At 40.7% G+C, this 27914-nt stretch overlaps 2 protein-coding genes across 3 annotated transcripts in view; one reads left to right on the forward strand and one right to left on the reverse strand.

Annotated features, from left to right (window-relative positions):
• The window catches only part of LOC124591253 (RNA polymerase-associated protein RTF1 homolog), a 142171-nt gene extending 121897 nt beyond the window's left edge, over window positions 1-20274 (reverse strand). The window contains exons 1-4 of the mRNA XM_047131720.1: window positions 19994-20274; window positions 18781-19036; window positions 7293-7482; window positions 6330-6538 (exon numbers count right to left, since the gene is read on the reverse strand). Coding sequence (XP_046987676.1) covers window positions 6330-6538; window positions 7293-7482; window positions 18781-19036; window positions 19994-20071 — 733 coding nt within the window. The 5' untranslated portion in view covers window positions 20072-20274. The remainder of the gene's footprint in view (window positions 1-6329; window positions 6539-7292; window positions 7483-18780; window positions 19037-19993) is intronic.
• Window positions 20275-20416: 142 nt separating this feature from the next.
• LOC124591270 (translation initiation factor IF-2-like) overlaps window positions 20417-27914 on the forward strand; it is a 67978-nt gene continuing 60480 nt past the window's right edge. Inside the window, exon 1 of one of the 2 annotated variants that reach the window (XM_047131721.1) lies at window positions 20417-20818. In XM_047131721.1, coding sequence (XP_046987677.1) covers window positions 20768-20818 — 51 coding nt within the window. In that variant the 5' untranslated portion in view covers window positions 20417-20767. The remainder of the gene's footprint in view (window positions 20819-27914) is intronic. The other variant, XM_047131722.1, reaches the window with a different exon arrangement.

Genomic DNA, 27914 nt, shown 5'->3' on the forward strand with positions numbered 1-27914 from the left:
ACCTCCTGACAGACGGCAACACAGAGATCATCGGAGGGAATATAGGTACTTGCACGCTGAGGTATGAGGACTGCAGCTTTGGCAGCAGCCTCATTCCCTGGCAGACCAACATGACAAGGAACCCACAGAAACATGACACTGGCTCAATCAAGAGTGAGCAGTTGACAGTTTTCTTGGACTCGCTGCACTAAGGGGTGGGCAGTATACAGTGCACATAGACTTTGAAGGGCACAGAGTGAGTCTGAGCGGAGGACACAATTGAAAAGGTTGTGTCTCCGGATGTACTCCATGGCCTGATACAAGGGCGAAGAGCTTGGCTGTAAATACTGAGGAAGCTGCCGGAATCCGGTATTGAAAAACACAGGTGCCAATGACGAAGGTACACCCGACCTCACAGCCAATCTGAGAGCCATCAGTGTATACAAAGGTACTATCGCGAAGTTCCATGGTAAGGCCATGAAACTGAAGGCGATAGACCCGAGGCTGGAGTAGTGTCTTTAGGAAGTGAATGAAGGCCAAGGTTAAAATGGGCCGCTTCATGAAGCCAAGGTGGTGAAGGGTTCACACCCCCAGGAAAGGTGCAGGTAGTGTGAAGTTAAGCTGCCGTAGCAAGTGCCAAAAGCAGGATCCAGGAGGTAACAGAGAAGAACAAGCCCCATACTGACGATCAAAGGAATCATCAAAGAAGCAGGCATAAGATGGGTGGCCACACTTAGCAGACACATGGCATGCTGAGGAGAAAGTCACAGCAGTAGGACAGTGGTAGTCCAACAGCTTCAGCGTACAGACTCTCTACCAGGCTGGCGTAAAATGTGCCTGTGGCCAAATGGATGCCACGTTGGTGGATAGTGTTGAGACGGCGTAAGAGGGAACGGCGTGCAGACACATACACAAAGCACCCATAGCCAAGTTTCAAACGGACAAGGGACTGGTACAAACATAGGAGGGTGGTTTGATTGATGCCCCCAGGAAGTATCATTGAGAACATGTAGGACATTGAGGAACCATGTACAGCAGGCTGCCGGGTAAGATACATGGGGGAACGAAGGGAGTTTCCTATTGAGCATGAGCCCCTGAGTTTCATAGTATCAACGAATGGAAGGGCAACAGGCCCAAGATGTAAAGATGGTGGGAGAAACCACTTGCGTCGCCAAAAATTCATACTGACGGTTTTGTCAGTGGAAAAGTGAAAGCCACTATCGATGCTCCAGGAGTAAAGGTGATCAAGACACTGCTGAAGACACCACTCAGTGAGACAGGGGCGTTGAGAACTACAATAGATGGCAAAAATCGTCAACAAAAAGGGAGTCGGAGATGCCTAGTGGGAGGCAGGCCACGATAGGGTTAATGGTGATAGCAAAGACGATGAAACTCAGAGCAGAACCCTGAGGCACACCGTTTTCCTGGATAAAAGTGTCTGCCAAGGCAGAACCCACATGCACCCTGAAAACTCTATCTTTTAAAAATGCCTGAAGGAAACAGGGCAGGCGCCCACGGAAGCCCCACTTGTAAAGTGTACAGGATGCCAGTTCACCAGCAGGTGTCGTAGGCCTTCTCCAAATCAAAAAACATGGCCATAGTCTGGGATTTCCGCAGAAAATCATTCATGACATGGGTGGACAAAGCAACGAGATGGTCAACTGTAGAACGCCACACTCTAAATCCACATTGTGCATTTGTCAGTAAATTGCGAGACTCGAGCCACCATACCAGCTGGGATACAATCCGTCAACTTGCAAACACAGCTGGTGAGAGAGATGGGGTGGTAGCTAGAAGGAAGGTTTTTGTCCTTACCAGGCTTAGGTATGGGTTTACCAGGCTTAGGTATGGGTATGGCGATGGCTTCACACCAGTGTCTGGAAAATGTGCCTTCTGCCCAGATGCAGTTGTTCGTGTTAAGCAGAAAGTGCCTGCAAGAGAAAGGTGCTGCAAAATCTGAACGTGGATGGCGTCCGGCCCTGGGGCAGCGGATCGGGATGAAGTGAGAGCATGATCTAGCTCCCTCATAGTAAAGGCGGCATTGTAGCACACACAATTCGGAGAAGAAAAGGGTATCACCCAAGCCTCCTCTGCTCGTTTCCGATGGAGGAAGGCAGGGTGACAATAGAAAGAGCTCGAAACTTCAGCAAAATGATGGCTCAAGGTGTTGGAGATAGCAACAGAGTCCACAATAACTGTCTGCTACTGTGAAGCCAGAAATGGGGGAATGGATCTTGGTCCAAGAGAGCCGTTGGAGGTTGGCCCACATGACAGAGGAAGGGGTGGAACTGTTAAAAGAACTAGTGAATGAAATCCAATTAGCTCATTTGCTATCCCGAAGAACACAATGACAATTTGCACACATCTGTTTATAATGAACACAGTTTGCCAACATAGGATGACTGTTAATAACATGGAGATCATGACTCCGTGTGTGGATTTCATCTAGGCTTGCCTCAGTCCACCAAGGGACTGGGATACAATGTGATAAAGAGGAAGTGCGAGGAATGGAACATTCTGCAGCACTAAGGATAACGTTGGTGAGATAGTCCACCTGGTCATCACAACTGGAGAAATCTTGTTCTTCGAAGGTCGCCAGGGAGGAGAAAAGCTGCCAGCCAGCATTAGTAAGCTGCCATTTGGGCATGCACATGGATGTGGTAGGAGTAAGCAAATGGAGAGCACACGGGAAATAGTCGCTCGAGTAGGTGCCCGAAAAAACGGACCACTCAAGATGATGGGCAAGCTGGGCAGTGCAATGCAAAAGGATAGGTCCAAATGGGAATAGGTGTGTGAGGAGCCTGAAAGGAAAGTGGGTGCTCCAGTGTTAAGGCAGAAGAGGTTGACTTGATTAAGAAGGTCAGCCAAGAGGGCACCTCTCTGACAGGTCCTGGGAGAACCCCAAAGGGTACGATACGCACTGAAGTCACCAAGTAGCAAAAATGGGGGAGGTAGCTGCCCAATAAGCTGAAGGAAGTCTGCCCTGGTGACATCTAATGACGGAGGGACATAAATGGTACAGAGGGAAAAAGTCAGGTGGGGAAGGAAAAGGCAAACTGTAACCGCTTGAAGACAGGTAGTCAGGGAGATGGGTTGACTATGAATGTCATACCGTATGAGCTGCATGACGCCCCCACGAGATGGAATGCCGACCTCAGGGGAAGGTTAAAATGAATCAGTAAGTAATGTGAAAGCCCAAAGTGGTCGTGAGGACGCAAATTCGTTTCCTGAAGGCAGAGTACAAGGGATGCTACGATGCTAAAAGCAGGCATAAATCCTCTTTGTGGGACCGACGGCCACGTATGATCCATTGGAGGACAGTCATGAGGAGGAAGAGATGTAGGGTGTCAACTCTGCAGCTGCCGAGTGACAGCCAGTGTAGCGTCACTACTACAGGCTACAGGGCACAGAAGCAGAAGGTTCCTGCTCCCTAAGGTCCACAGAAGCTTCGGCTTGCTTGTGCAGTCAGTCGGTGGAGTCCAACACTGAAAAACAGTTGGTGGTGCGCACCGGGGATATGGAGGTTGGCCAGGCTAAGGTACCACATGGCGACATCGTCGAGCAGGATCTTAAGAGTTGGCGAAGGAGAAGACTGTTTGCCTATCATGGACTTCAAACCTTTCCGGTTGGAGGAAGACTTGGGTGTCGTTAGGCTGGAGGGATAGAGGAAGTCTTCATGGGAGTACTCCTCCTGTCCTTTCCTGCCTACTGGTTGTATAGCTGGTGGCTTCGCCCCTTGAGGCGAGAGTTAGTTTGTTGGACAGTGGAATGGGGGGTGGGGGGAGGTGGGGGATGGCAGTGCTACCTTGACACTGTGCGATTTCACAACCGCAGAATTTGAGGACGCATGCCTGCGTGGCCATGTCCTTCATGGAGCGAGGGGTAACAAGAACAGAACTATAGGTGCCAGACGGGAGATAGCCAGTAACTTGCGAGCTACTTGGTAAGGCACTTTTTCCTTTACCCGAATCTCTTGGACAACTGGCTCATCAAGATACATGGGATAATCCAAAGAGAAGGTGGCATGGTCGCCATTGCAGTTGATATAGCGGGGAGAAGGAGGCGGACAATCGCCCTCGTGTGCATCCCTACCACAGGTTACACATTTGGCTGGATGTCGACAAGACGTTCTAGTGTGGTTGACACAATGACACCAGCAGTAGTGCATTGGTTCAGAATGTACGGCCTGCTTTGATCTTGGACAGCAGCACCACTCTATCAAAGGTGAGGAAAAGAGTGTGGCGGACAATCGCCCTCGTGTGCATCCCTACCACAGGTTACACATTTGGCTGGATGTCGACAAGACGTTCTAGTGTGGTTGACACAATGACACCAGCAGTAGTGCATTGGTTCAGAATGTACGGCCTGCTTTGATCTTGGACAGCAGCACCACTCTATCAAAGGTGAGGAAAAGAGTGTGGGTGGGCACTAAGGAGGAATCTACCTTTTTCATTACACAATGGAAGGCAATGACACCTGATCTGAGAAGTAAGATTGGATTTCAGCCTTGGTTAGACCGTCGAGCAGCCTGGTGTAAATTACACCACGGGAAGAATTCGAAGTTCTATGGGCCTCAACACAAAAAGGGTAGCCATGGAGAAGTGAGGCGGCAAGCAGCAGTTGTGCAGTCTCCAAAAGCAAAGTGCCATTCTGTAAACAAGAGCAGGATTTCACAGGGCCAGCAATTGTATCAACACCTTTCTGAATAATAAGCGGATTTACCGTGGTGAAGGACTGACTGTTTTCAGAACGTGAGACCAGAAGGAACCGTGGTGCAGCAGGAAGTGTCATCGAATCATTAACCTCATGACGTTTACGTTTTGTAGACACTGATTGGGAAGATGACTGCCTCATTGTGAGAAAATCTCCTATGATTGCCAGCGTCTCTGATGGTGCGCTCCTTCCAACTGGGAGATCCCTTAACAAGGGGTGCACCCACCTTAGATGATTGTTCACACCTCCCGAACATCTGACAGTGGGACCAATCAGCAATTTGGGAAGATTGCCGCTCAGGCAATCACCCCTCCCTGGGCCTGGCCTGTACCAGGGGGTACATGCGAACCCTACCTGTTGACCCGGGGCTGGGAATTACGCGTTACCCAGTCACCTGTTACGCGTCAAAAGGAAGAGTAACACTCAGAAGTGAGCTTTGTGGGATGCTGGTCTCTTGAAACAATGGGAGCTGAGTGATGCACCAAATCTAACTCTAAACAGGTAGGATGAGAGACTGCAATGAAGTGTTGGGATTTATAAAAATCCTGTTTGGTTGCTGTTTTGGAGCTAACGAGATGGTTGGTTGTGGACAGTCCTTCCGCGAACTACTGACAAGTGGATGAAGGGTCCCACAATTCAAGATCCCAGTACATGTGCCGAGCTACCATCCTCTTGAGCAGTTTGCAGAGCAAGTTGGTGAGGCTAATTGGTAGGTAGCTGTATATGGAAACAAGGTTTCCACCTAGTTTAAGGATTGGGACGACGAAACTATCTTGTCATTGGGAAGAGGAAAAACCTACTACTAAAACATGTTAAGGCCTGGGCCATATGGTGCGATAAGTAAGGAGCCTGAAGGGACCCCTGCAACAGGTAAATACTGGAGGTGGGTTCTGCTCCTTCAGCTCGATGTGGGGAGAGGTTCCCGAAATGGTGCCCCCTGGAACCATGAGACAGATGGGCCTATGACCCCCATGGTAGAGTTTATTTGCACTACTACCGATGAACTGAGCACAGTAGTGGCAAAAGCCAGTATTATTGGTAGTGGATACAAACAATCAAGTTTTTTCCAAGCTATAAAATATGAAAGGCAATGTGTGACTTTCAGTTCCTGGATTTTGTGTCCCTTGATGGAAGTAGCACAGTTCGGGGATGGAGGAGGGTCATTCCCCAAACTGACACACGCAAGTGATCATCCACAGTCTCAGCACATCAATTCAAGTGTTCACTGGGAAGAAGTCTAGTATTTGCATTTAAAACACGGCACTGGTGGTGGGAAATATGGCTTCACATCGTCACACAAACCATGATTTTGACCCTATCTGGAGACAGACCCTCTTAAAAATTAGGATGAATGCACCAGAGTCAACCTTGCTGTATAACAAACCTCAACAAACACGACATACGAAGTGGATCCCCCAAAGTGTTCATCTGTCTGCAGTGTTAGGTCCTGGTGAAAATTTGAGGGAAAGGGAGCAGAAAAGTAAATTCAAATATTTTTCATAAATGTAATACTCAAACTGTATGGTAGTTATGTGCCTTCAACTAGTTTTGTGCGTTTGGGGAAAGGGTGATGGGGGGCATACATATGCTGAAAAAATTTTAAACCAATCCTTTCTCACAAAAAGTATTTCTCATACCTCTTTCTCTTTTCTCCTCACGGCGTGCTTTTAGCAAATTCATTGCATGCACTTTCCTGTCAACTTTGCCTCTATTTTCTTCAACAGTTTTCTTTCTCTCCTTACACCTTTCTTTCACATCAATCTTTTCCTCTTTCTTCTTTCCTTGATCTTTCTTTTTCTTCATTTCCTGCTTTTTTGCTAGTCGCAGCTTCTTTTCTATCTCAAATCTATAAAACAAAATAAAAAATGAAATCTTAAACAACAGACAATCTTTTTTTTATTGCATTGACTATGAAGCATAGTGTTGCTGCAATGAATATAAGTTGTTTAAAAGAAAAACACAGTACAGTAAGTCATGTGTCAACAATAAAGAAGGTAATGAATGGACAGCACAGAAAAAATGTCTGCACATCAGTGTGCAGTTACATTTTTTTTTTTCAGCAACAGAGAAAAATGCACTACTTAATTTTGTGAGAAACATGCTCTAACCAACTGAGTTGGTTAGACAATAATGTAGGTTTCCCACCCCTCACAAAGCACATCTAGAGGGTAAGGTTCACAAATATTGCCACAGTAACATCGAACAATATAACTTGTAATTATCTCCATACTCTTGTGATGCGATGTCTTTCTTGTCTAACTGTAACAAAGTGTCTACAATAACTTATTACTTGAATGGTGTGTAATTAAGGCGATATCGAAATAACTGCATTGTACACTTTCTCGTTTAAAGCATTAATTGTGTTTTATCAAAAACATTAGTAGCAGGATTGCTTTCCAAATAAAATTAAAGATGTGCCTTTACAACGCTTCTCATAAAACCTTGATTTTGATGTGAATCATCTGAAATATAACACACAAATATTTAAATATTTTTGTTATACTGATTTACTCACAAGATGATATACACAAACGCTTAAACAACTAACCAACTGAAACTGTTAAACCACAAATTACAGGAGTAGACAAAACTGTACAGACCTTGTCTTCATTACTTCTCTTTGTTCAATTCTCTTGAATATTTCTTGCTCCCTCTCTTTCTCTGTCATCTGGGCAAGTCGAGCTTGGTCTTCCTCATCACCCATCAGGTTCTCATCATAGCCATCATTGAACTCTTCCTGACTCAGATCTGAGCTGTCACTGTCACTTCCTTCAGAGTCCGAAACCTCACCTAATAACAGGAAAATAATGCTGACAACTGACTCTGTAGCATAACATCTTGTCTGAAAACTACACATGATGATTACATGCGTCCAACTAAATTTCAAATATAAAGTCCACATATACACTCCTGGAAATTGAAATAAGAACACCGTGAATTCATTGTCCCAGGAAGGGGAAACTTTATTGACACATTCCTGGGGTCAGATACATCACATGATCACACTGACAGAACCACAGGCACATAGACACAGGCAACAGAGCATGCACAATGTCGGCACTAGTACAGTGTATATCCACCTTTCGCAGCAATGCAGGCTGCTATTCTCCCATGGAGACGATCGTAGAGATGCTGGATGTAGTCCTGTGGAACGGCTTGCCATGCCATTTCCACCTGGCGCCTCAGTTGGACCAGCGTTCGTGCTGGACGTGCAGACCGCGTGAGACGACGCTTCATCCAGTCCCAAACATGCTCAATGGGGGACAGATCCAGAGATCTTGCTGGCCAGGGTAGTTGACTTACACCTTCTAGAGCACGTTGGGTGGCACGGGATACATGCGGACGTGCATTGTCCTGTTGGAACAGCAAGTTCCCTTGCCGGTCTAGGAATGGTAGAACGATGGGTTCGATGATGGTTTGGATGTACCGTGCACTATTCAGTGTCCCCTCGACGATCACCAGTGGTGTACGGCCAGTGTAGGAGATCGCTCCCCACACCATGATGCCGGGTGTTGGCCCTGTGTGCCTCGGTCGTATGCAGTCCTGATTGTGGCGCTCACCTGCACGGCGCCAAACACGCATACGACCATCATTGGCACCAAGGCAGAAGCGACTCTCATCGCTGAAGACGACACGTCTCCATTCGTCCCTCCATTCACGCCTGTCGCGACACCACTGGAGGCGGGCTGCACGATGTTGGGGCGTGAGCGGAAGACGGCCTAACGGTGTGCGGGACCGTAGCCCAGCTTCATGGAGACGGTTGCGAATGGTCCTCGCCGATACCCCAGGAGCAACAGTGTCCCTAATTTGCTGGGAAGTGGCGGTGCGGTCCCCTACGGCACTGCGTAGGATCCTACGGTCTTGGCGTGCATCCGTGCGTCGCTGCGGTCCGGTCCCAGGTCGACGGGCACGTGCACCTTCCGCCGACCACTGGCGACAACTTCGATGTACTGTGGAGACCTCACGCCCCACGTGTTGAGCAATTCGGCGGTACGTCCACCCGGCCTCCCGCATGCCCACTATACGCCCTCGCTCAAAGTCCGTCAACTGCACATACGGTTCACATCCACGCTGTCGCGGCATGCTACCAGTGTTAAAGACTGCGATGGAGCTCCGTATGCCACGGCAAACTGGCTGACACTGACGGCGGCGGTGCACAAATGCTGCGCAGCTAGCGCCATTCGACGGCCAACACCACGGTTCCTGGTGTGTCCGCTGTGCCGTGCGTGTGATCATTACTTGTACAGCCCTCTCGCAGTGTCCGGAGCAAGTATGGTGGGTCTGACACACCGGTGTCAATGTGTTCTTTTTTCCATTTCCAGGAGTGTATTATGGTACACATCTTCAGCATTAGTCACATCTACCTCGTAGTTACAGCTGACAAGAAATCTTTGGGTAGACTCGCAGAGCCTACTTAAAAATCTGATAAAAACTGGACAACTTGAAAATATTTGAATTATGCTTAACCTGTGTCCAAATGGGTATTCTCAGGTGATGGATGTAGACAGCAGTTATGCATCTTTAATGAAGAACAGACTGTACAGTAACTTACAAACTTTTTGAATTGTTGAATGCATCAACAGTTTATAATGTTAATGAAGTAAAGACTACATGTCAACTATTTAACGTCTGATTAGTTGTTTCATTTCTATTCTTCATCTTTCCCACTTTTGTGCTCAATTTTCAACCATACTTCTAAGACTGCACAACAGTACTGATTACATCATTTAAGCAACTGAGTAATGGCAAGTGAGCTTTTCAAATGATAACTTACTATTTTCCGACTGACAGTACATAAAGATGTGCAATACTCCATATGCATATAGCAATGGCAGTCTTTAATGAATAGAAACTAAAAAATGAAATTACTATACAGTAGAAATACAATCTTCCAGCAAGTGATAGGATAACTCAAACAATAAGTAATACAAATGCTCTCTTTGGAACAAAAAATTGCTTTTCACATGATACAAGAGGAAAGAGGATGAAGAAAAAATAATTGTTGACCCCCTCCCCCGATCCTGTATTCCTTGACTGAGTTGTTGTGTGGTGTTACATAACATTACAAAGGAATGGTATGTATCCCTAAGTATTCCTACTGACAAATGATAACTCATGAAGGATTATCTTATAATATGTAAATGTAGAGGCGAACACAAATACTGACCATGTCTTATTTTATTTGCATGCAGATAACCACGCCTTGGGTTAACACATCTTGAAGATGGGACAGAAATCGAAGCAACTTCATAAAGAGAAGTAACCATGTGGGTGCAAATATAGAAGCTCCTACCATAGAGCCCTACTTTGGGCAAATGCTAATTCCTTGGATAATAATATTCTTGATATTAGTTATGATGCTGATTAGACAAATGAAATGTGATATTAATTCTTTGTATAGGCTTCTATGTGGATGTTTTGAGTTGAGCATTATGATTTGACAGAAGTTTGATACTATCCAATTGATGACATATGTTGATGGGTGTCATTGGAAGCATCCGATTCCACCCATTTGCTTTTACCCAAGATGTAACAGTGTTGTGGCATGTGACGTCACTATGGCGTGGTGTTTCTGAGTTGGTTCGTGTTTGTAGATATTGTGTTGTTGTATTTGATGGCACCCTCTGGTGGTAGCTCTTGACATGTTGAGTTCAACGTGTAGTATTGGGTTCATTTGAGTCTTAGTTATCACTGTGGTAATGTGGGTTTATTTGAGTCTGGGTAGTCAGTGCCATAATGTGGATTTGGAAGTGTTTGCTTTGTTTTCAGCGAGCTATAATACGTTTTTTCTTTTGTTTGTGCGCTTGATTACTTTGGTGTTCATTGTGTGTGTGTGTGTGTGTGTGTGTGTGTGTGTGTGTGTGTGTGTGTGTGTGGGGGGGGGGGGGGGTGATTTTGTTGGAGGCCTCTGTTGGTAAGTAATTTTTGTTTTGGTTTTAGTCTAAAGTAAATGTGATGTTTTGCCTGTTTTATATTTATGGTATGGGTTTTGGGCTTACAAGTTTTTGGGGTTTTGGTTTCAGTGATATTCGTTAGTCGTGTAGGGGTGTTAAGTTATGGTTGAGATTTTTTTTTTTTTTTAGTGGTTTGAAAGTAGGTATCGAGAGCTATGTTTGAGCTAAACAGGTCAAGGAAAATGTCAGATTTCATTTTTCGGAGTTGTAGCTGTTGGTTTTTTGGTATTGTGGGCTTCGCTTGAGCTATTTATCGTAGGTCGAGTGAAGTGTGTGATTTCTGTTGTTTGTGGCTGTCGCATTACGTTGTAAGTTGAGGGGTTTTTTTATAGTAATATTTGTTTTGTTTTGGGATGGTGTTGTGTTTTGTATTGTTATATATGTAGCTTGTCCCCACCCTAAAGCCCCTATCTTTCACAGTTGTTTTGTTAGTTTCATTTTATGGTTGGAGTGAGACGTTTTCATGTACTTTTTATTTTTGTTCGCATTTGTTGGGATGAGTATATAGTGGCAGTTGGTATTTTGTATACATTGGGAGTAGGCATTTCCGCCATACTGACGACATCTTGGGTAAAAGCAAATGAGTGCAATCTGATGTTTCACTACTGCTGGTGATAGACAATATAAGGATAATAAATATGAATAGTCTTTCTATATTATTCAAGAGAATCTGGAATAGCGATGTCGAATTTCTTTACACCAACAACCAAACAAAGAGCAGACAATGTCTGACATATCTACATCTACATCCATACTCCGCAAGCCATCTGACGGTGTGTGGCGGAGGGTACCCTGAGTACCTCTATCGGTTCTCCCTTCTATTCCAGCCTCATATTGTTCGCGGAAAGAAGGATTGTCGGTATGCTTCTGTGTGGGTTCTAATCTCTCTGATTTTATCCTCATGGTCTCTTCGCGAGATATACATAGGAGGGAGCAATATACTGCTTGACTCTTTGGAGAAGGTATGTTCTCATAGACGCATACAACAAGGCCATGGCTGAGAGACGAAAAGGTAACAAAGAAACAATCTTAAATCTCCATTAATTAAATCCCATCCAACCAAACTGAAGACTACACATGGCAACTGTCTTACAGACATCCCTGAAGAATCCCCTTCCTCCAATGCTACCTACTATGTCACTCAAAAGAGAAATCTAGCATCTGCATTCAGTAAGCTAACTAGGACATTCACCCCCTTCATTTGTCAAAGCTTACAAATGATTTACGCACAAAAATACTCAAACAACATGCAACACAGAGTTTCTGACCTTATTATACCATAATGATTGTAAATACTGAAAAAGGCATTACTCTGGAAGCAAACACTGACCTCAGATTTCACTACAGACCAGTATGTTATCACAAACTATTTCATATTCACATACAGGGCTATTACAAATGATTGAAGCGATTTCATAAATTCACTGTAGCTCCATTCATTGACATATGGTCACGACACACTACAGATACATAGAAAAACTCATAAAGTTTCGTTCGGCTGAAGCCGCACTTCAGGTTTCTGCCGCCAGAGCGCTTGAGAGCGCAGTGAGACAAAATGGCGACAGGAGCCGAGAAAGCGTATGTCGTGCTTGAAATGCACTCACATCAGTCAGTCATAACAGTGCAACGACACTTCAGGACGAAGTTCAACAAAGATCCACCAACTGCTAACTCCATTCGGCGATGGTACGCGCAGTTTAAAGCTTCTGGATGCCTCTGTAAGGGGAAATCAACGGGTCGGCCTGCAGTGAGCGAAGAAACGGTTGAACGCGTGCGGGCAAGTTTCACGCGTAGCCCGCGGAAGTCGACGAATAAAGCAAGCAGGGAGCTAAATGTACCACAGCCGACGGTTTGGAAAATCTTATGGAAAAGGCTAAAGCAGAAGCCTTACCGTTTACAATTGCTACAAGCCCTGACACCTGATGACAAAGTCAAACGCTCTGAATTTTCGGCGTGGTTGCAACAGCTCATGGAAGAGGATGCGTTCAGTGCGAAACTTGTTTTCAGTGATGAAGCAACATTTTTTCTTAATGGTGAAGTGAACAGACACAATGTGCGAATATGGGCGGTAGAGAATCCTCACGCATTCGTGCAGCAAATTCGCAATTCACCAAAAGTTAACGTGTTTTGTGCAATCTCACGGTTTACAGTTTACGGCCCCTTTTTATTCTGCGAAAAAAACGTTACAGGACACATGTATCTGGACATGCTGGAAAATTGGCTCATGCCACAACTGGAGACCGACAGCGCCGACTTCATCATTCAATAGGATGGTGCTCCACCGCACTTCCATCATGATGTTTGGCGTTTCTTAAACAGGAGATTGGAAAACCGATGGATCGGTCGTGGTGGAGATAATGATCAGCAATTCATGTCATGGCCTCCACGCTCTCCCGACTTAACCCCATGCGATTTCTTTCTGTGGGGTTATGTGAAAGATTCAGTGTTTAAACCTCCTCTACCAAGAAACGTGCCAGAACTGTGGGGTCGCATCAACGATGCTTTCTAACTCATTGATGGGGACATGCGGCGCCGAGTATGGGAGGAACTTGATTATCGGCTTGATGTCTGCCGAATCACTAAAGGGGCACATATCGAACATTTGTGAATGCCTAAAAAAACTTTGAGTTTTTGTATGTGTGTGCAAAGCATTGTGAAAATATCTCAAATAATAAAGTTATTATAGAGCTGTGAAATCGCTTCAATCATTTGTAATAACCCTGTACATTGGCTGCAGCAACTTGCAACCAAATTGCCACCTTCCAACATAACCCTGAATGCACTCTGTTATGGACCAATCTATCAATATAATCAAGATTTTGAAGGGGGAGACTATTATACCCTGTATTCTCTTCTGTTTAGATGTTTTCTGCTGCTGTTTTAACAATGTAGTTATACAGGAAGGATAGACATGTGACGTGAATAAGCCGAGGTGGGGGGGGGAAAAAAAAAGCACATGCTCAGGCTGGGGTAGGAAATGGGATGTGCCCTTTCAAAAGAACCATCACAGAATTTGCCTTTAAGAAATTTAGGAAAATCAAACAAAAAGAAATCCAGTGTCCTACCAATGTGTCACCTTGCACAGTAGCAATATGGAAGCAACGAGAAGAAAAAAAAGAGGAATACAAAAAGAACAGAACTGAACAGCAGACAAGTTGAGCAAATTACTGTGCCTAGAATTTTAGTTTTCTTTAGCCCACTAGAAGGGGAAAAAAAAGTGTTTACTTTTGCATAGGTACTGTTAAGGAAATAACTGTATAGGGATACCTAGTATAGGGTCAGGCCGTACTATTTTTTTTGCTACGGAAGGACACCTTTCTGTGAAATCTGAGTAAAAAAAACTTTCATTAGAAATGGAAAACTAGGGCACAACATATATTCTGCAAACTGTTACAAGCAACAGGAATTTTTTATGCATTTAAATAGTAATATTATGTTTCTATATTTTCAATATTAATTATTTTACTGAGCGTTACGGAAGGACAAGAAAAAGCACAGCTTTTTTGATACTTGAATATAAAGATTAATTCCTGCTCTGATGTTTATATTTCACTTAGCAATTTTTTTTAATTAGTTAACTGCATATGTTTAGTATGTAAATAAGGGCATAATAGATATTTTTAGCTCTTAGATTAAATGCTGCATCCAAGAAAGTGAGTAGCTGCAGTGTTACGGAAGGACGTTACGGAAAGACATTTTTTCCCAGCTATACAAATTTGACTTTTTAACACAAAATATATTGTTATTTGTTGAATTTTATAATAAATGCTATCATACAAGTTACATATTAATTTATTACTGGAATTAAAATTATGTAGCATAGGAAAGTGAGATTATTGTTAGTAAAATATAGACTTTATACGTACGTAATTTGAAACACTGTTATGAGAAAGTACCCTTTACATTTAATAAAGTAACACTGAAAAATGGTTTATAAACTTCAAAATAATTGAAAAAAATATATACTTAAGCATAACTACCTGCTTAAGAAAGCATGAGTAATGTTGCCGAGATATTTCCTTTTTTGTTTTTTAAGAAAGTACCAGGGAAAAAAACTTTCATTTAGTTATTGTTCATAAACATCAACAGGATCTGAAAATTTGTAAGTAAATCTTTCAGAACTACCATTAATATGTGGTTCACATAACACAGAAACAATGTCAGCAGGAGAAACATTAAAGACATCATTCTGGACAATTTGAAATGTGTTTTTAGTATTGTCTGTTGACTTCATTCCCATCACTTCGTAAATGTCTTTATCAGCATGAAACTTCTGAATAATGCACGCATACCTGTATACAACAGCTGTATCACTAAGCACCTTGAAAAGTAAAAATGACCCATTAAACAAGACTGAATCATTTGTTAACTTGCTTTGAAATACTTGGTTCTGCTGCTGCTTGAAAACATTTGCACTCTGGATAAGTTTGTAGGTCCTTCCACTATTACGCTGCCCAGAAAAAACAGAATTTTCCAAAAGTGTGACACGTTTATCAGAAGAGGGTTGTGCAAACTGATATTTTCGAAGGCCACTTACATGCAAACAGTTATTCCACCGGCTTTCCAACATTTTCTTTACTGCCTCAATTCTTGACTCTGGAATGTAAATCACAATAATACTTTTGGCAAGATCTTTTGCAGCTGTTGCAAATTCTTCTGCATTATTTACTATTTTTTTCTGGAGTATGGTACGAAAAATGACACTCTTCAGTTCTCCTCCGATGCCATCATGTGGACCCTTTCTATGAGCTGTTTCGAAGTAACTTGGATCAGCTGTTACACCAAAATCTTCTTCATGAACAAGATCACAAACAGAGAACCAGCTTTTGAACTGACTTGCAGCTCCATCACTAAAGTAATGGACATGTGAAATTGGAAACCCAACTTTTGTTTTCAGATGTGCTAAAATTGCCTGATTGGGTATACTAACTACTGCCTCTCAGTATATTTACTCCTTAATGAAATTTGTCCTAAATAATATATCTCTTTTTGCAACAAACAGTTCAGTTCATACATACAATACCAAGAACAAACCACTTACTTTAGTTCAAAAAGGGGTCCACTACTCAAGAACACTCATCTTCAATAATTTGCCAGCAAACATAAAAAATTTATGTTACAAATAAAGATCAGTTTAAAAGGAGCCTGAAAGACTTACTAGTGGCCAACTCCTCCTACTCCATTGATGAATTTTTTAATAGAAACAAATGATGTATTGTATATATTCATACTATTAGTACTGTTACTTCAGCTTAAAAAAAATAAAAAAAATTGACATGTTCCACATCCATGAGGATCTCCTCAACACGGATCTATGGAACGAAAAACTTATCTAATCTAAAACCATGGACATTGTCCTTACTATGTTCTAAAGAATCAGATACAACACAGTAGTTTGTATGCTTCAGCTCAGGACACTTGTAATACACAATGGCTGTAAAAATAGAGAGACTGCGTGAACACCAGTGAGCCTGCATGATCTCAGGTTGATGTTTTAACAAAAAGTTTTCTGAAAAATCCTCTAGTACAATGATATCTGTTTCGGGAAGGGCACATTTTAACATGCGCAACTCTGAGTGCTGCCTACGTGCATTGTAAACATGCCTGGTCAAAGTCTGTAACTGTAAATAAAGTTGCACCTTTGCTTCTGACAACTTTGTTTGCATTTCTTGTTCCTTTGTACGACCTCCTTCTAGACACCATTTATAAAAAAATATTCTTTCATTTAAATCTAACCCTTTAAAATAGCTGTCAAGATTTGAAGTGCCACACACTTCACAATTCCTTCTATACAGCTGATATTGACCCAATGGGTAACTCCCCATACCCTTTGCAGAAAAGTTCATAAATTTGTTTAATACTGTATAACAAAAATCTCTTTTGTCTGTACTCTTTACCATGTTTAATAGAAATAAATTCCTTTCTGCCAGGGCACTGCCAGCTTATGTCATCTCTTTCATAAAATTGTATCCTCTCCTGTATTGTTTGATTTGGCACAGAATCTGTTCTTTTTCCTTTCAAATACACATTGTTTTGGTTTTACATTCCTAGCAGTAAATCCAGCAACCTCAAAAAAATTATGAAGTTTTTGAGGTGCCATGAACTTCCGGATGCTTGGTAGGTGATTTTGGGAGACATCTCTTGATCCTAACAATAGCTTTACCTAATGTGCTAGGTGACATTTTTAATGTTGGATTTGCACTGGTTTGACGAGCAAGGGTGCATTGCATCTTTTTCTTTATTTTTCATATTTTCGTAAATGACCTATCTTTCCCTCAGCTATTAACTTCTGTCGTTTTGCTTTCTTTCTCCCACAATCTTTTTGACAATACACTTCTGCTGTTCCTGGATCGTTCATTTTTCATTTTCTGCATTCCTTAGCACACTCGGCACCAGTTTTGGCCATCACACCTGCACATATATTCAAGAAACTTGTTAAGTGTATAACCGAACCAAAGAAGCAATTGAATTTACATTACATTTCCTAAAATTTCATAGTAAGCCATTGATGTACATTATATTTTATTTGCAAGCGCAAAGCGTGAACATATGCTCTGCTCAAAGGAGATATGCCATGTTTGTTTGGAGTATAAATTAAAAATTACAAAGCCAAAAAATTGAGAAATTCTTTTTACGTGTTTTTAAAAGTGTTGCAGATAACAATGTCACCCAGTCTTTGCAGAGTAGCCTACAATATTCCTTCACAGTTAATAGTAATAAAAATCCAGACTGTCATTCTGGAAACATCCCCCAGGCTGTGGCTAAGCCATGTCTCCGCAATATCCTTTCTTTCAGGAGTGCTAGTTCTGCAAGGTTCGCAGGAGAGCTTCTGTAAAGTTTGGAAGGTAGGAGACGAGGTACTGGCAGAAGTAAAGCTGTGAGTACCGGGCGTGAGTCGTGCTTCGGTAGCTCAGTTGGTAGAGCACTTGCCCGCGAAAGGCAAAGGTCCCGAGTTCGAGTCTCGGTCGGGCACACAGTTTTAATCTGCCAGGAAGTTTCAGTAATAAAAATATTAGGAAGTTGTCAGATAAATACTAACAATATTAACAAGATGCCTCAGCATGTAAATATTTGATACACTTGCTTATATAGCACATGGAATTATAGCCTACATTCTTCACTCAGGCCTTTGAAGTAATCAGACTTATTCGAAAAAATGTTTCAGACTTATGCATAAACAAACTTTGTTTACATTAAACTATTACTTACTTTAAAATTGTTTATAACCTTTATAACCAGCAAATTTACACTTCCAACATGAACAGCTACTTGAAACCTATACAACAATGGAGAGAGAGAACATAAAACTGGAGGGAAAACATCTGACAGAATTGTTTCATTGGCTAGCTAGGAAAAGACATGCTGTGAGTGACTGGTTTCATTTTTAGAGGGAAACTCAAATAGACATTTATCCCACATGCCCTTCTGTAACAAAAAATGTCCTTCCGTAACAAGTTTTACAAAATAAATATTTATTAAATAGTCGTGTTTCATGTGGATTTATGGTACTGAAGACACTATAATACTCATATTAGGAAGTTATGGAAAAGAAAATGTTATACTAACTGTTCATTATACTTTATATTTAAATTATGTCAACAATTTGTTACGGAAAGACATTTACAATTTTGGGGAAAATTTTATGTCTTTGATAAACATACCAAATTTCTTCTTTTAATACCAATGTATTCCTGTTAGGCTAACTTAAGTGCCCACATAGATTTTGTCACAGGATCATCAATGTGTGTGATACAAATAATAAAAATGAAATGTCCTTCCGCAACAGAAAATATATATATTTTTTTCTAAATGTGTGTGAAAAAAATCACACTAATATTTTTTAAAAAGGAAAATGACTATTGCATATGAAACTACAGTTTTCTGAACAAAAAAGCACAAAGTTTTATGTGATTAAAAGGTTTTTCAATTTCAGTACTTGTGGCATACAATATCACAGCCTGACCCATATACACTTTATTTTCTTCCACGGGCATGCTACTCATTTTTGGGCAAATGCTATGGAGATCCTCCACTCTTTCAATTTTCATATTCTCACATAGATGCAAGGAAACAGACAGACAAAAAGACATGTACAACAAAATGAATTTATGTACAAATTGTTACAAGATATCACCTTCTTCAGGTTCCGAACTCTTTTCCTTTTCACTCTCACTATCACTGCCCGAAGATGATTTTGTGACAGTCCTCTTTCCTGTCCTCTTTGCAGGTTTTGGTTTCTTCTTCTTTTTATTATTTCCCCTTGCATCCCAGTCATCATCAGAGTCTGAAGTATCAGAGTCACTGAATGCATTCTCCTTCTTAGTCACATTATTCTCCGCACCATCATCTTCATGTTTTGCTTTTTTCTTCTTGGACAAAGACAATAATTCCTGAAAATGAAAATAAGCAAGAGAAAGCAATGTTATTAAAATTTACATAACCAAACTTAGCAAGCATGAAAACAATTCATGTCAATAACAGTTGGATGAAGACAATAATACTCAGACAGGAAACAAATATTAATTACAAAATATGGCTAATTTGAGCAACAGCTGATCCTACAAGTTAAAACAGTCATTCTACTAACACAGAAGGAAGCAATTACAAAGGGCAATTTACGACTGAATGGTACGTACAACAATTTATGATCTGACCAGAGAAACCAAATGTATTGGTGATTTTTGTAGTACTTAGAAAGCACTACCTCCATTCTCATATAAACCTTAAATATACATCACACTGAAACAGTTCGACGCGAAATAATTTTTATGTGATTTTGCAACGAATATTTTTATTTAATTGGGTTCATTGCTCATTAAACTAGCCAAGTATGTAAACCTACGTTGTAACAAACAGTTCATTATTTCTGATGCTGTGTCTTGCAGATGGATTCGATCGAAACTGCACGTGTAAAATTCTACGTATCCGCTTTTTATTCCAGCATGGTCCGAAAAGGCAGCTCTGGTTACGTATCCGCTGTTCATTCCAGCTTCGTCCAAAATTGCAATTTTAATGTCTCATTACTCACAAAGGCGATGACTGAACATACCCCCCCCCCCCCCAAGGTGTTTCAAATGAAAATCTTGTCACCAAAACCAAACTGCCAGGTGAAATACGACGCACGTTGTTCATTTCGATTATTATTACCTTTAGTACACATTCGTTTTAATATAATATGGATAAGTAGCCCTCATGAAAACGGCAAGAGGAGTGACACATTATGATTAAGTACACTTTTTCAAATTATCTTTAAACTTTCCAGTCAGAAAATTCTGACTGCATTAGGATTTTTGAACAAAGGTTATGATTTCCAACTACAGTATTATTATGCTAACAGTTCTACTTACCGAATCCAGATCAGACTCACTGCCGTCGCTTTCTCCACTCTCCGAATCTATTAAAACTTGGTTCTTTCTTTTGCCCATATCTCTTACGAAAATGCAGTACTAGAGCTTTAGTTTTTAAAATATGACACACGCACTCATACACTCAAACATGCACAGCCCTACAATCCTCTGACTAACGCATAACATTGCAAAGATGTTATTCCGAATAACATAGGGTAAAGGTTTTCGCAAGCCTCCCAATGAAATTAATTTATAACCTAAATGTACAAAACATCATGATAGACTGAGTCACTGCAGATGTGTTTATTTTTTCGGAAATATGAACTTTGAAGTTGTGATTTTTCGTTTGTAATAAGATGGTAGCAACCACTTATAAAGCTAATAAATTGAGAAGGAAAAGTGACAACCTAGTTATCAATGTAAAATAACAAATACCCCAGAAAAATTATTTAATTAGTTGTATGCTGTCCATTTATTCCACGCTCTTGAACCAGATTGCTGTCAAAATAAATTCCCGCATTCATTCATGGAGTATGCGTGAATCAGTAAGCGCGGGTGTAGTTGTTTACCAAACTTTGATCGAGACATTATGTTGAATTTTGTTTTATTACCACAGTACAACGTGAATTTTAAGCGCAATGGGTGCTCGTGGCGTTTCCCCTTAAACTCGGACTTTTTTGTGTGTTAGAAAAGTTTCGCCGCGTATAGCAGAGAGAACAGCTGCTACAATTAATGAAAGACGTACACTGACAACAGTGAACAGCTTATAAATATATGAATGCAAACATGGTATCAAATAGCTTGTACATGCAGTATATTAACTCTGTAAGTGAAGCAACTCTGTATTTTACAAAGAACCTATTAAAACAGCGGGCTTTAATGTTTTGAATCGATTTCATGCATGCTTGACACGATATCACGTTTTAGAATGACCGATAAATGCCAAAAGGTCCCTGAACATTTCAGATGCTATTTACAAGGCTTAGCAATTACATTGTTATGTAAATAAATTAGGGAAACAAGCTACTGTGTTGGTGCCGTTTCTATTACCTCAAATAAAATGATCGGCACACACTGATGGAAATCAGTACGAGACCTCCTCAAAAGAAAATTTTAGAGCGTCTTATTTACAGCTTACAGAATTAGAGACTGTATTAAAAGTGTGTCACCGAATAGTGGGCGAAATAGTGACGTCGCATGAAACAATAGTGCAGACAGTGTATATAAATCACTTAACATTATTACCGGTACTTTCGCCGTAAGCCTGTAATTACCAAAGTTGTGATACTTTGTTTCATAAAGAAATGGTCACCCAACATTACACAAGATGTAGCAAAGGCTACCGGTTAACAGTTAACCAGAGTAAATTTTGTGCTCACAAGTATTCAAATGGTTAAGCTTTCCAGCGGTGAAGAAAAGAAAAAAAGTTCAAGCTTTTCGGTTCACTTGGTAGCACGACAAAAGCTGGAAACCACCGAAGTTGCATTTTGTAACACTTTCAATTCGTCTGCGTTATCAAATTCAATAAATGTTAAGAATTGACAAACTTTGTATTGCTTTTTTTACAGTTATAGTTGCGATCAAATATTCACAGCATAGAACATCTAATGCCTGGAGAGCTCTTCATAATTTTTTGCTCTAGGAATGCCACTAGTGCAGCCAGTTTTACGCCTAGTAATACACATATTGTTAAATGACATTAACCGGATTATTACAAGTTCTCTTGTGTAGTAAAAAGACTGAAATCTTCTTTAAATTAATCTGAATTACAACGTGCAAAGTTGAGCTGCTTGTTCATTGTATATTAGCTCATTCTAAGGCGTTACTACGTGTATGAAACTATTATTTCAAAGAAACTGTCATTTGTTATTAAATTTTGTAAGCATTCTAATGATAGGCCTACTGCCCCATGTTTTACCATGGCTGTTTTGTTGTATTCTCCAGCCAAAATAATAAGTAATTGTGTTTGCAATTTGAGATGTGGAAAGTAAGATAAATAGTCTGAGAGTGTCAAAATAATTGACAAATGTATGAAAATAATTTAATGTCAAATGTAACATATCGCTGAACCAGTGTTGTTGCTGCAGCTCCCAACATGCAGATAATCCTCAAAGCACTTGTCACATTGAAGAGTCATTCATATTGGGAGTGACTATATTATAGGGATGATTGTTTTTTATTGGGTGTCATTTCCTGTTTGACCATATTATGTGCAGCGTGTATTTGTAATATAGAATATGGATATTACCATAAGAATAATGTGGAGCAATACATTTCACAAAAGATGGCTGCACATAAGTCACCAATATTCAGCCTCAACCTATGAATAGTTACGAAGAATTCTCAAGTTTAACGGTTAATGATGAATGCATGAATATAAAGACAATTATCCTTCCACTATTCAACATTCTTATTTCTTTATAATTCAGGTTTTTATTCTTAAACTTCGCAGCAGTGAAGGTGGTGAACATAAAAAATAAAATCATTTATCACACTTACTTTAACATTACACAAAGTGTTACAGTATTCGCTATGTTTTGTCATAATCTGCCTTACAATAACTATAAGCTTGAGCTGCTAGTAATTTAAGTTTGTTAACTTAATGACACTTTCTGCAACAGGGTTGAAACTGTCATCAGGTAAGCTGTTAAACTGTAACAGCTGTCTCCCAATATATAAATGCTTTGCCCAGAGACCACTCTATGATGTATGTATTGTGCATTAAACATGGGTTCTCATTTGTGTACATGGTTGAATTTCCATCCCATATAAACATTTTTGTAATATCAGTAACACTTTTTGACATCCTTGATTCCCTATTCCCCTCTAAGTCATTTGATTTATTTATTATCTTACAGTGATAGCCTACTGGATTTGTCATCATAATACAATGAAAATAAATAAATCAAAAATATATGTAAGCGCAGCATACAGGGTGTTACAAAAAGGTACTGCCAAACTTTCAGGAAACATTCCTCACACACAAATAAAGAAAAGATGTTAAGTGGACATGTGTCCGGAAACGCTTAATTTCCATGTTAGAGTTCATTTTAGTTTCGTCAGTAGGCCTATGTGCTACGAGAGAACCAGTTGTTTCCATACCATGTGCAGCGTGTGCAGGCACTATCAGCAGCTGATTGGCCTCCACGGGTACTTTTCTGCGAATAGTTCATCCAACAATGTGTCAATCCTCATTTCAGTGCAAATGTTCTCTTTACGGATGAGGCTTCATTCCAATGTGATCAAATTGTAAATTTTCACAATCAACATGTGTGGGCTGACGAGAATCCACACGTGATTGTGCAATCACGTCAACACAGATTTTCTGTGAACGTTTGGGCAGGCATTCTTCGTGATGTCTTGATTGGGCCACATGTTCTTCCACCTACGCTCAATGGAGCACATTATCATGATTTCATACGGGATACTCTAACTGTGCTGCTAGAACATGTGCCTTTACAAGTACGACACAACATGTGGTTCATGCACGATGGAGCTCCTGCACATTTCAGTCGAAGTGTTCGTACGCTTCTCAACAACAGATTCGGTGGCCAATGGATTGGTAGAGGCGGACCAATTCCATGGCCTCGACACTCTCCCGACCTCAACCCTCTTGACTTTCATTTATGGGGGCATTTTAAAGCTCTTGTCTACGCAACCCCGGTACCAAATGTAGAGACTCTTCGTGCCCGTATTGTGGACAGCTGTGATACAATACACCATTCTCCAGGGCTGCATCAGGGATTCCATGCGACAGAGGGTGGATGCATGTATCCTCGCTAACGGAGGACATTTTGAACATTTCCTGTAACAAAGTGTTTGAAGTCACGCTGATATGTTCTGTTGCTGTGTGTTTCCATTCCATGATTAATGTGATTTGAAGAGAAGTAATAAAATGAGCTCTAACATGGAAAGTAAGCGTTTCCGGACACATGTCCACATAACATATTTTCTTTCTTTGTGTGTGAGGAATGTTTCCTGAAAGTTTGGCCATACCTTTTTGTAACACCCTGTATATAAGTACGCTTTATGAGGGTAGAACAGCCATTGCCATGATGAAGGGACAACCTCAGTAAGTGCTAGAAATGATTTAGGAAAACCATGAAAAACCTAAATCATGATGGCTGGACACAAAACAGCACAATACTCCCAAATATGAGGTCAGCACCTTACCAACTACACTGCCTCATCTGGCTGGTCACTATTCTACAATGTTATTTTGTTCATATGCCATCTGCACAAGATATGTTGTAGTATGAAAAATGGTTCTGCACTGCTTCTTCACATCTCTCTCCACCATCATTGCACACACTACGGACTGCTACTGGTGACTTCATGACCATGAGCAACCTATTATGCTCCTTGCGCTCCCTTCGGTCCATCCTGAAAACTGACTCCAGAACCACAAACATGCTACCATTTGTCATTCAAATCTCTGAATCCTCTCTTTAGTCTGCTTGGCAAACTGAGGCAGTATACCCTCATGATGAGTGAGATGTTGAACGTGGGAGAATGACAAGACATTACTATAATGCACTTATTTTCTTGCAAAATCGTTGCAATATTGTAGTGTGACAAGGTGTTATAGCTACCACCTTTCATTACTAACCTCTACTCCTAATCCTCTTACTAATCTTTGCTTGTGTAGTATGCAGTACTTACAATCAACATTTTAGCAGTACTTTTAAAGAGAAGTATATTAGTAATCTTTTTCATCTCTTCAGGAAATTTATTATACAGTTTAATTCCTGGATAGAAAATGCTAGTTTGAATTTCTTGTTTGTTTTTCCTTGATAAATGTAAGTCCAAACTGGCTCTTGTTCTATGATCATTTATATAAGTATTAGTAAAAAATGTTTTCCGTGAAATGTGTAATCATTTGTAGATGTATTCACTCGGTGCAGTAGGGATACCGTTTTTTAAATAGTTCTTTACAGTGAGTGTGACTACTACGTCTTGTTGCATATTCATCTGCTTTTGCTATAATTACTTCAAGTTATTTATTCTTGAGGTGGATTCGATACCCGGGATCTGTGATTATCAAAATTCTTTATGGGTCTGTATACAAATCATTAGTCATTACCTTATCTGATCTGTCCATATGCTTGTGTACATACTGCAATGACATTTATTGTGAAGTCTCCCAGAGGATTAACAGTGTGCCAGTTCAGGACTCGAATCAGAAATCTCGCCTTTCACAAAGCTCATACCAGCTGAGCTATACAGTCATAAATCATGAGTGTCCTCACTGTTTCACTTCTACCAGAACCTCCCTCTCATACTTTTCAGACTTCACAGGTGTTCTCCTTTGTATCTTTGTGTGTAATATCCTTTCTTTCAGCAGTGGTGTCCAGCAAGATAAGCAGGAGAGCATCTGTAAACAGCAGAAAGTATAAGGCAGGACTGAAGCTGTGGGGAAGGCTGTCAGCTGCACTTGGGTGGCTCAGTAGGTTAGCACAGTGACCACAAAAGGCAAGGTTCTGGCTATGAGTCCTGGTCTGGCACACAGTTTTAATCTGCCAGGAGGTTTCAAAACAGCACGTACTCCATCTCCAGGGTGAAAAATTAATTCTGGATTTTTATCTTCGCCCTATGACATTTACAGAAAATATATACTGTAATACCTATAATTGTTTGAGACTTATCTAAAATACTACTACTCCAAATTTACCCCACAATGTTTCACTAGAATAGTGTACCTTGATTTTGGCTAAACTGTTTTAATTAAAAATGTGTATTCATTTTTGCCATAGCCAACAGACTTGGTTTGTTGAATATGCCGGTTCTTGTAAGATCACAAAAGTTATGTATCATCGGGTGCAGCTGGTACTCTGCTAGGTAACTGCCTGAGTATGCCATGTGCTACTGGCTACTTTCCCTTTGCAATTACGGTAAAGGGGGGGGGGAGGGGGGGAGGTATGCATAGTGTTCCTGATTACAAGACTTTGCATTAATTTCCCAGATTAAATTCTCACCTGCAGTAACTCATGAAGTGAGGGGTGTGAGACTGTTGACTTTGATCCATCCATTGGGTGGTGATGTTAAGCTCGGTGGCCCCCTTGATGCTATTTGAGAGTAGTAGGGTATGTGCGAGCACTGGTTTTACACTCTCCGTTCTCTCACCATGAATCAACCCAGACATCACACCACATTACACACACCCATTGTGGTCACCTACACTTGCCACATGTAGAATATATTTAATACATTCACTGTCAGGAGGGTGCTGGGAACAGGGTCCTCCCACCCCAAAAGTGTTTTTGTGCTATTTTGTTCTGATGTCGTGAAGTGCACCTCCAATGTATGAATACTTCAAAAGAGAGCTTAAACTGTGAGGTAGTCGGTGTCATCAAGACTCAGAAGTGGAATTAACTTTGTAGAGGGTGCTGTTGAGGACTGTGAGGATGCTGGCTGCCTCACTTTCTTACATGACTTTATAAAGAATCAGAATGTAAATTATCTGAAAAGCACCCAATTTAATGTTGTTTACTAGATTCATGTAATAAACAATATACTGCAAGCATGGGTAATACAAAAATAGGGACAAAAAGCTTTTTTCTTAGAAATTATGAGGGTTTGAAAAGCATAAATGCAAACAAACAAATTACATTCTTTACAGATTGTTATCACCTTTGCTACAAGTTTCTTTGCCTCATTTGTACTGTTCTGTGTTGAAATCTTCAAGTAACAACTTCTGCAACTCTTCTGTATTTTTCTACTTCTTTTTTCCCCTCTTCACGCTTTCTATTAGGATAAAACCCTTGACTCTTTTAGAAGGTCGATTGGCACTCAGAGTATTGACATTGGTATCCGAGAGGCTCATGACTATGTCATCCCTAAAATTCTTGATAAAAATATTTGTCTCGATAAATATTTTGAACAAAAAGTGGAAGTTTATGTTACTGCTTTGTTAAACATAATGACAAATGCCAGTTTATGGTACAGTCTTATAGTTTTCCTCAGGGGTGGAAAATAACTTGACATCTCATTCCTTGCTGCTTTGCATCATTATAATTAGAAAAGGATGTAGGCTTTAAATATTTCCTTGCCATTTTCTTGCTCTTCTTCCCAGTGTGTTCACATTTCAATGCCTTGCTTAGTAGTGAGATACATCACATCTCTTTTGTCTTACCATTTGCTACTAGCGTTCTACTAGACTCCCTTCCAAAGACTTCATCTTTTCCTATTTGTGACTTCGTGACTGTGGGGGACAATGTTTTCTGTTTCTCCACAGGGTACCTACGATGTTGGTATTGCTATTCATCTAATGCCAAATTAATGACATTGTTGTATAATAAGTGTTGGTAATAATGGTATGTCTCTTGTCTACATATTTTTCCATTAAGTCGAAAACTACTTTTTCTGCAAAATTTTTACTGACGGTGTGCAGCAGTCCTGTGTAAACAGTCAGCCTCAGTATACAACCAGCTGGGTTACACAATTTGAAGACATCGATTCCATATTTATGCACTTTGCTGGGTATGTACTGACAAAAGTCTTTCGCAAAATGCACCTTTGACTCATCCACTGCTAGCATCTCTCCTGGTTCATACTGTGAGCAAAACATTCTCTGGATCATCTCAAGAAGTTTTTGGATCTTAAATACATGATCAGTTTGATCTGCAGTTGCATTGTCCACAAAATGGATGAATCTCAGCAGCAGTTGAAATCGATTACAGGACATAGGTCTACTGACTTAAGTTGTCTCTGTAGCCAGTAATATGTGGGTAGTAAACTAGCCCCATGTACATAATTATGCCAAAGGACTTGAGCATCTCATCAGTGTTTGTCCCTTGCAAACCTAGCCCTTGTTTTATCAAATGGTTCAAATGGCTCTGAGCACTATGGGACTTAACATCTATGGGCATCAGTCCCCTAGAACTTAGAACCACTTAAACCTAACTAACCTAAGGACAGCACA

The sequence above is a fragment of the Schistocerca americana genome, chromosome 2, assembly GCF_021461395.2.
Source record: "Schistocerca americana isolate TAMUIC-IGC-003095 chromosome 2, iqSchAmer2.1, whole genome shotgun sequence".
In the NCBI taxonomy this organism is placed as follows: Eukaryota; Metazoa; Arthropoda; class Insecta; order Orthoptera; family Acrididae; genus Schistocerca; species Schistocerca americana.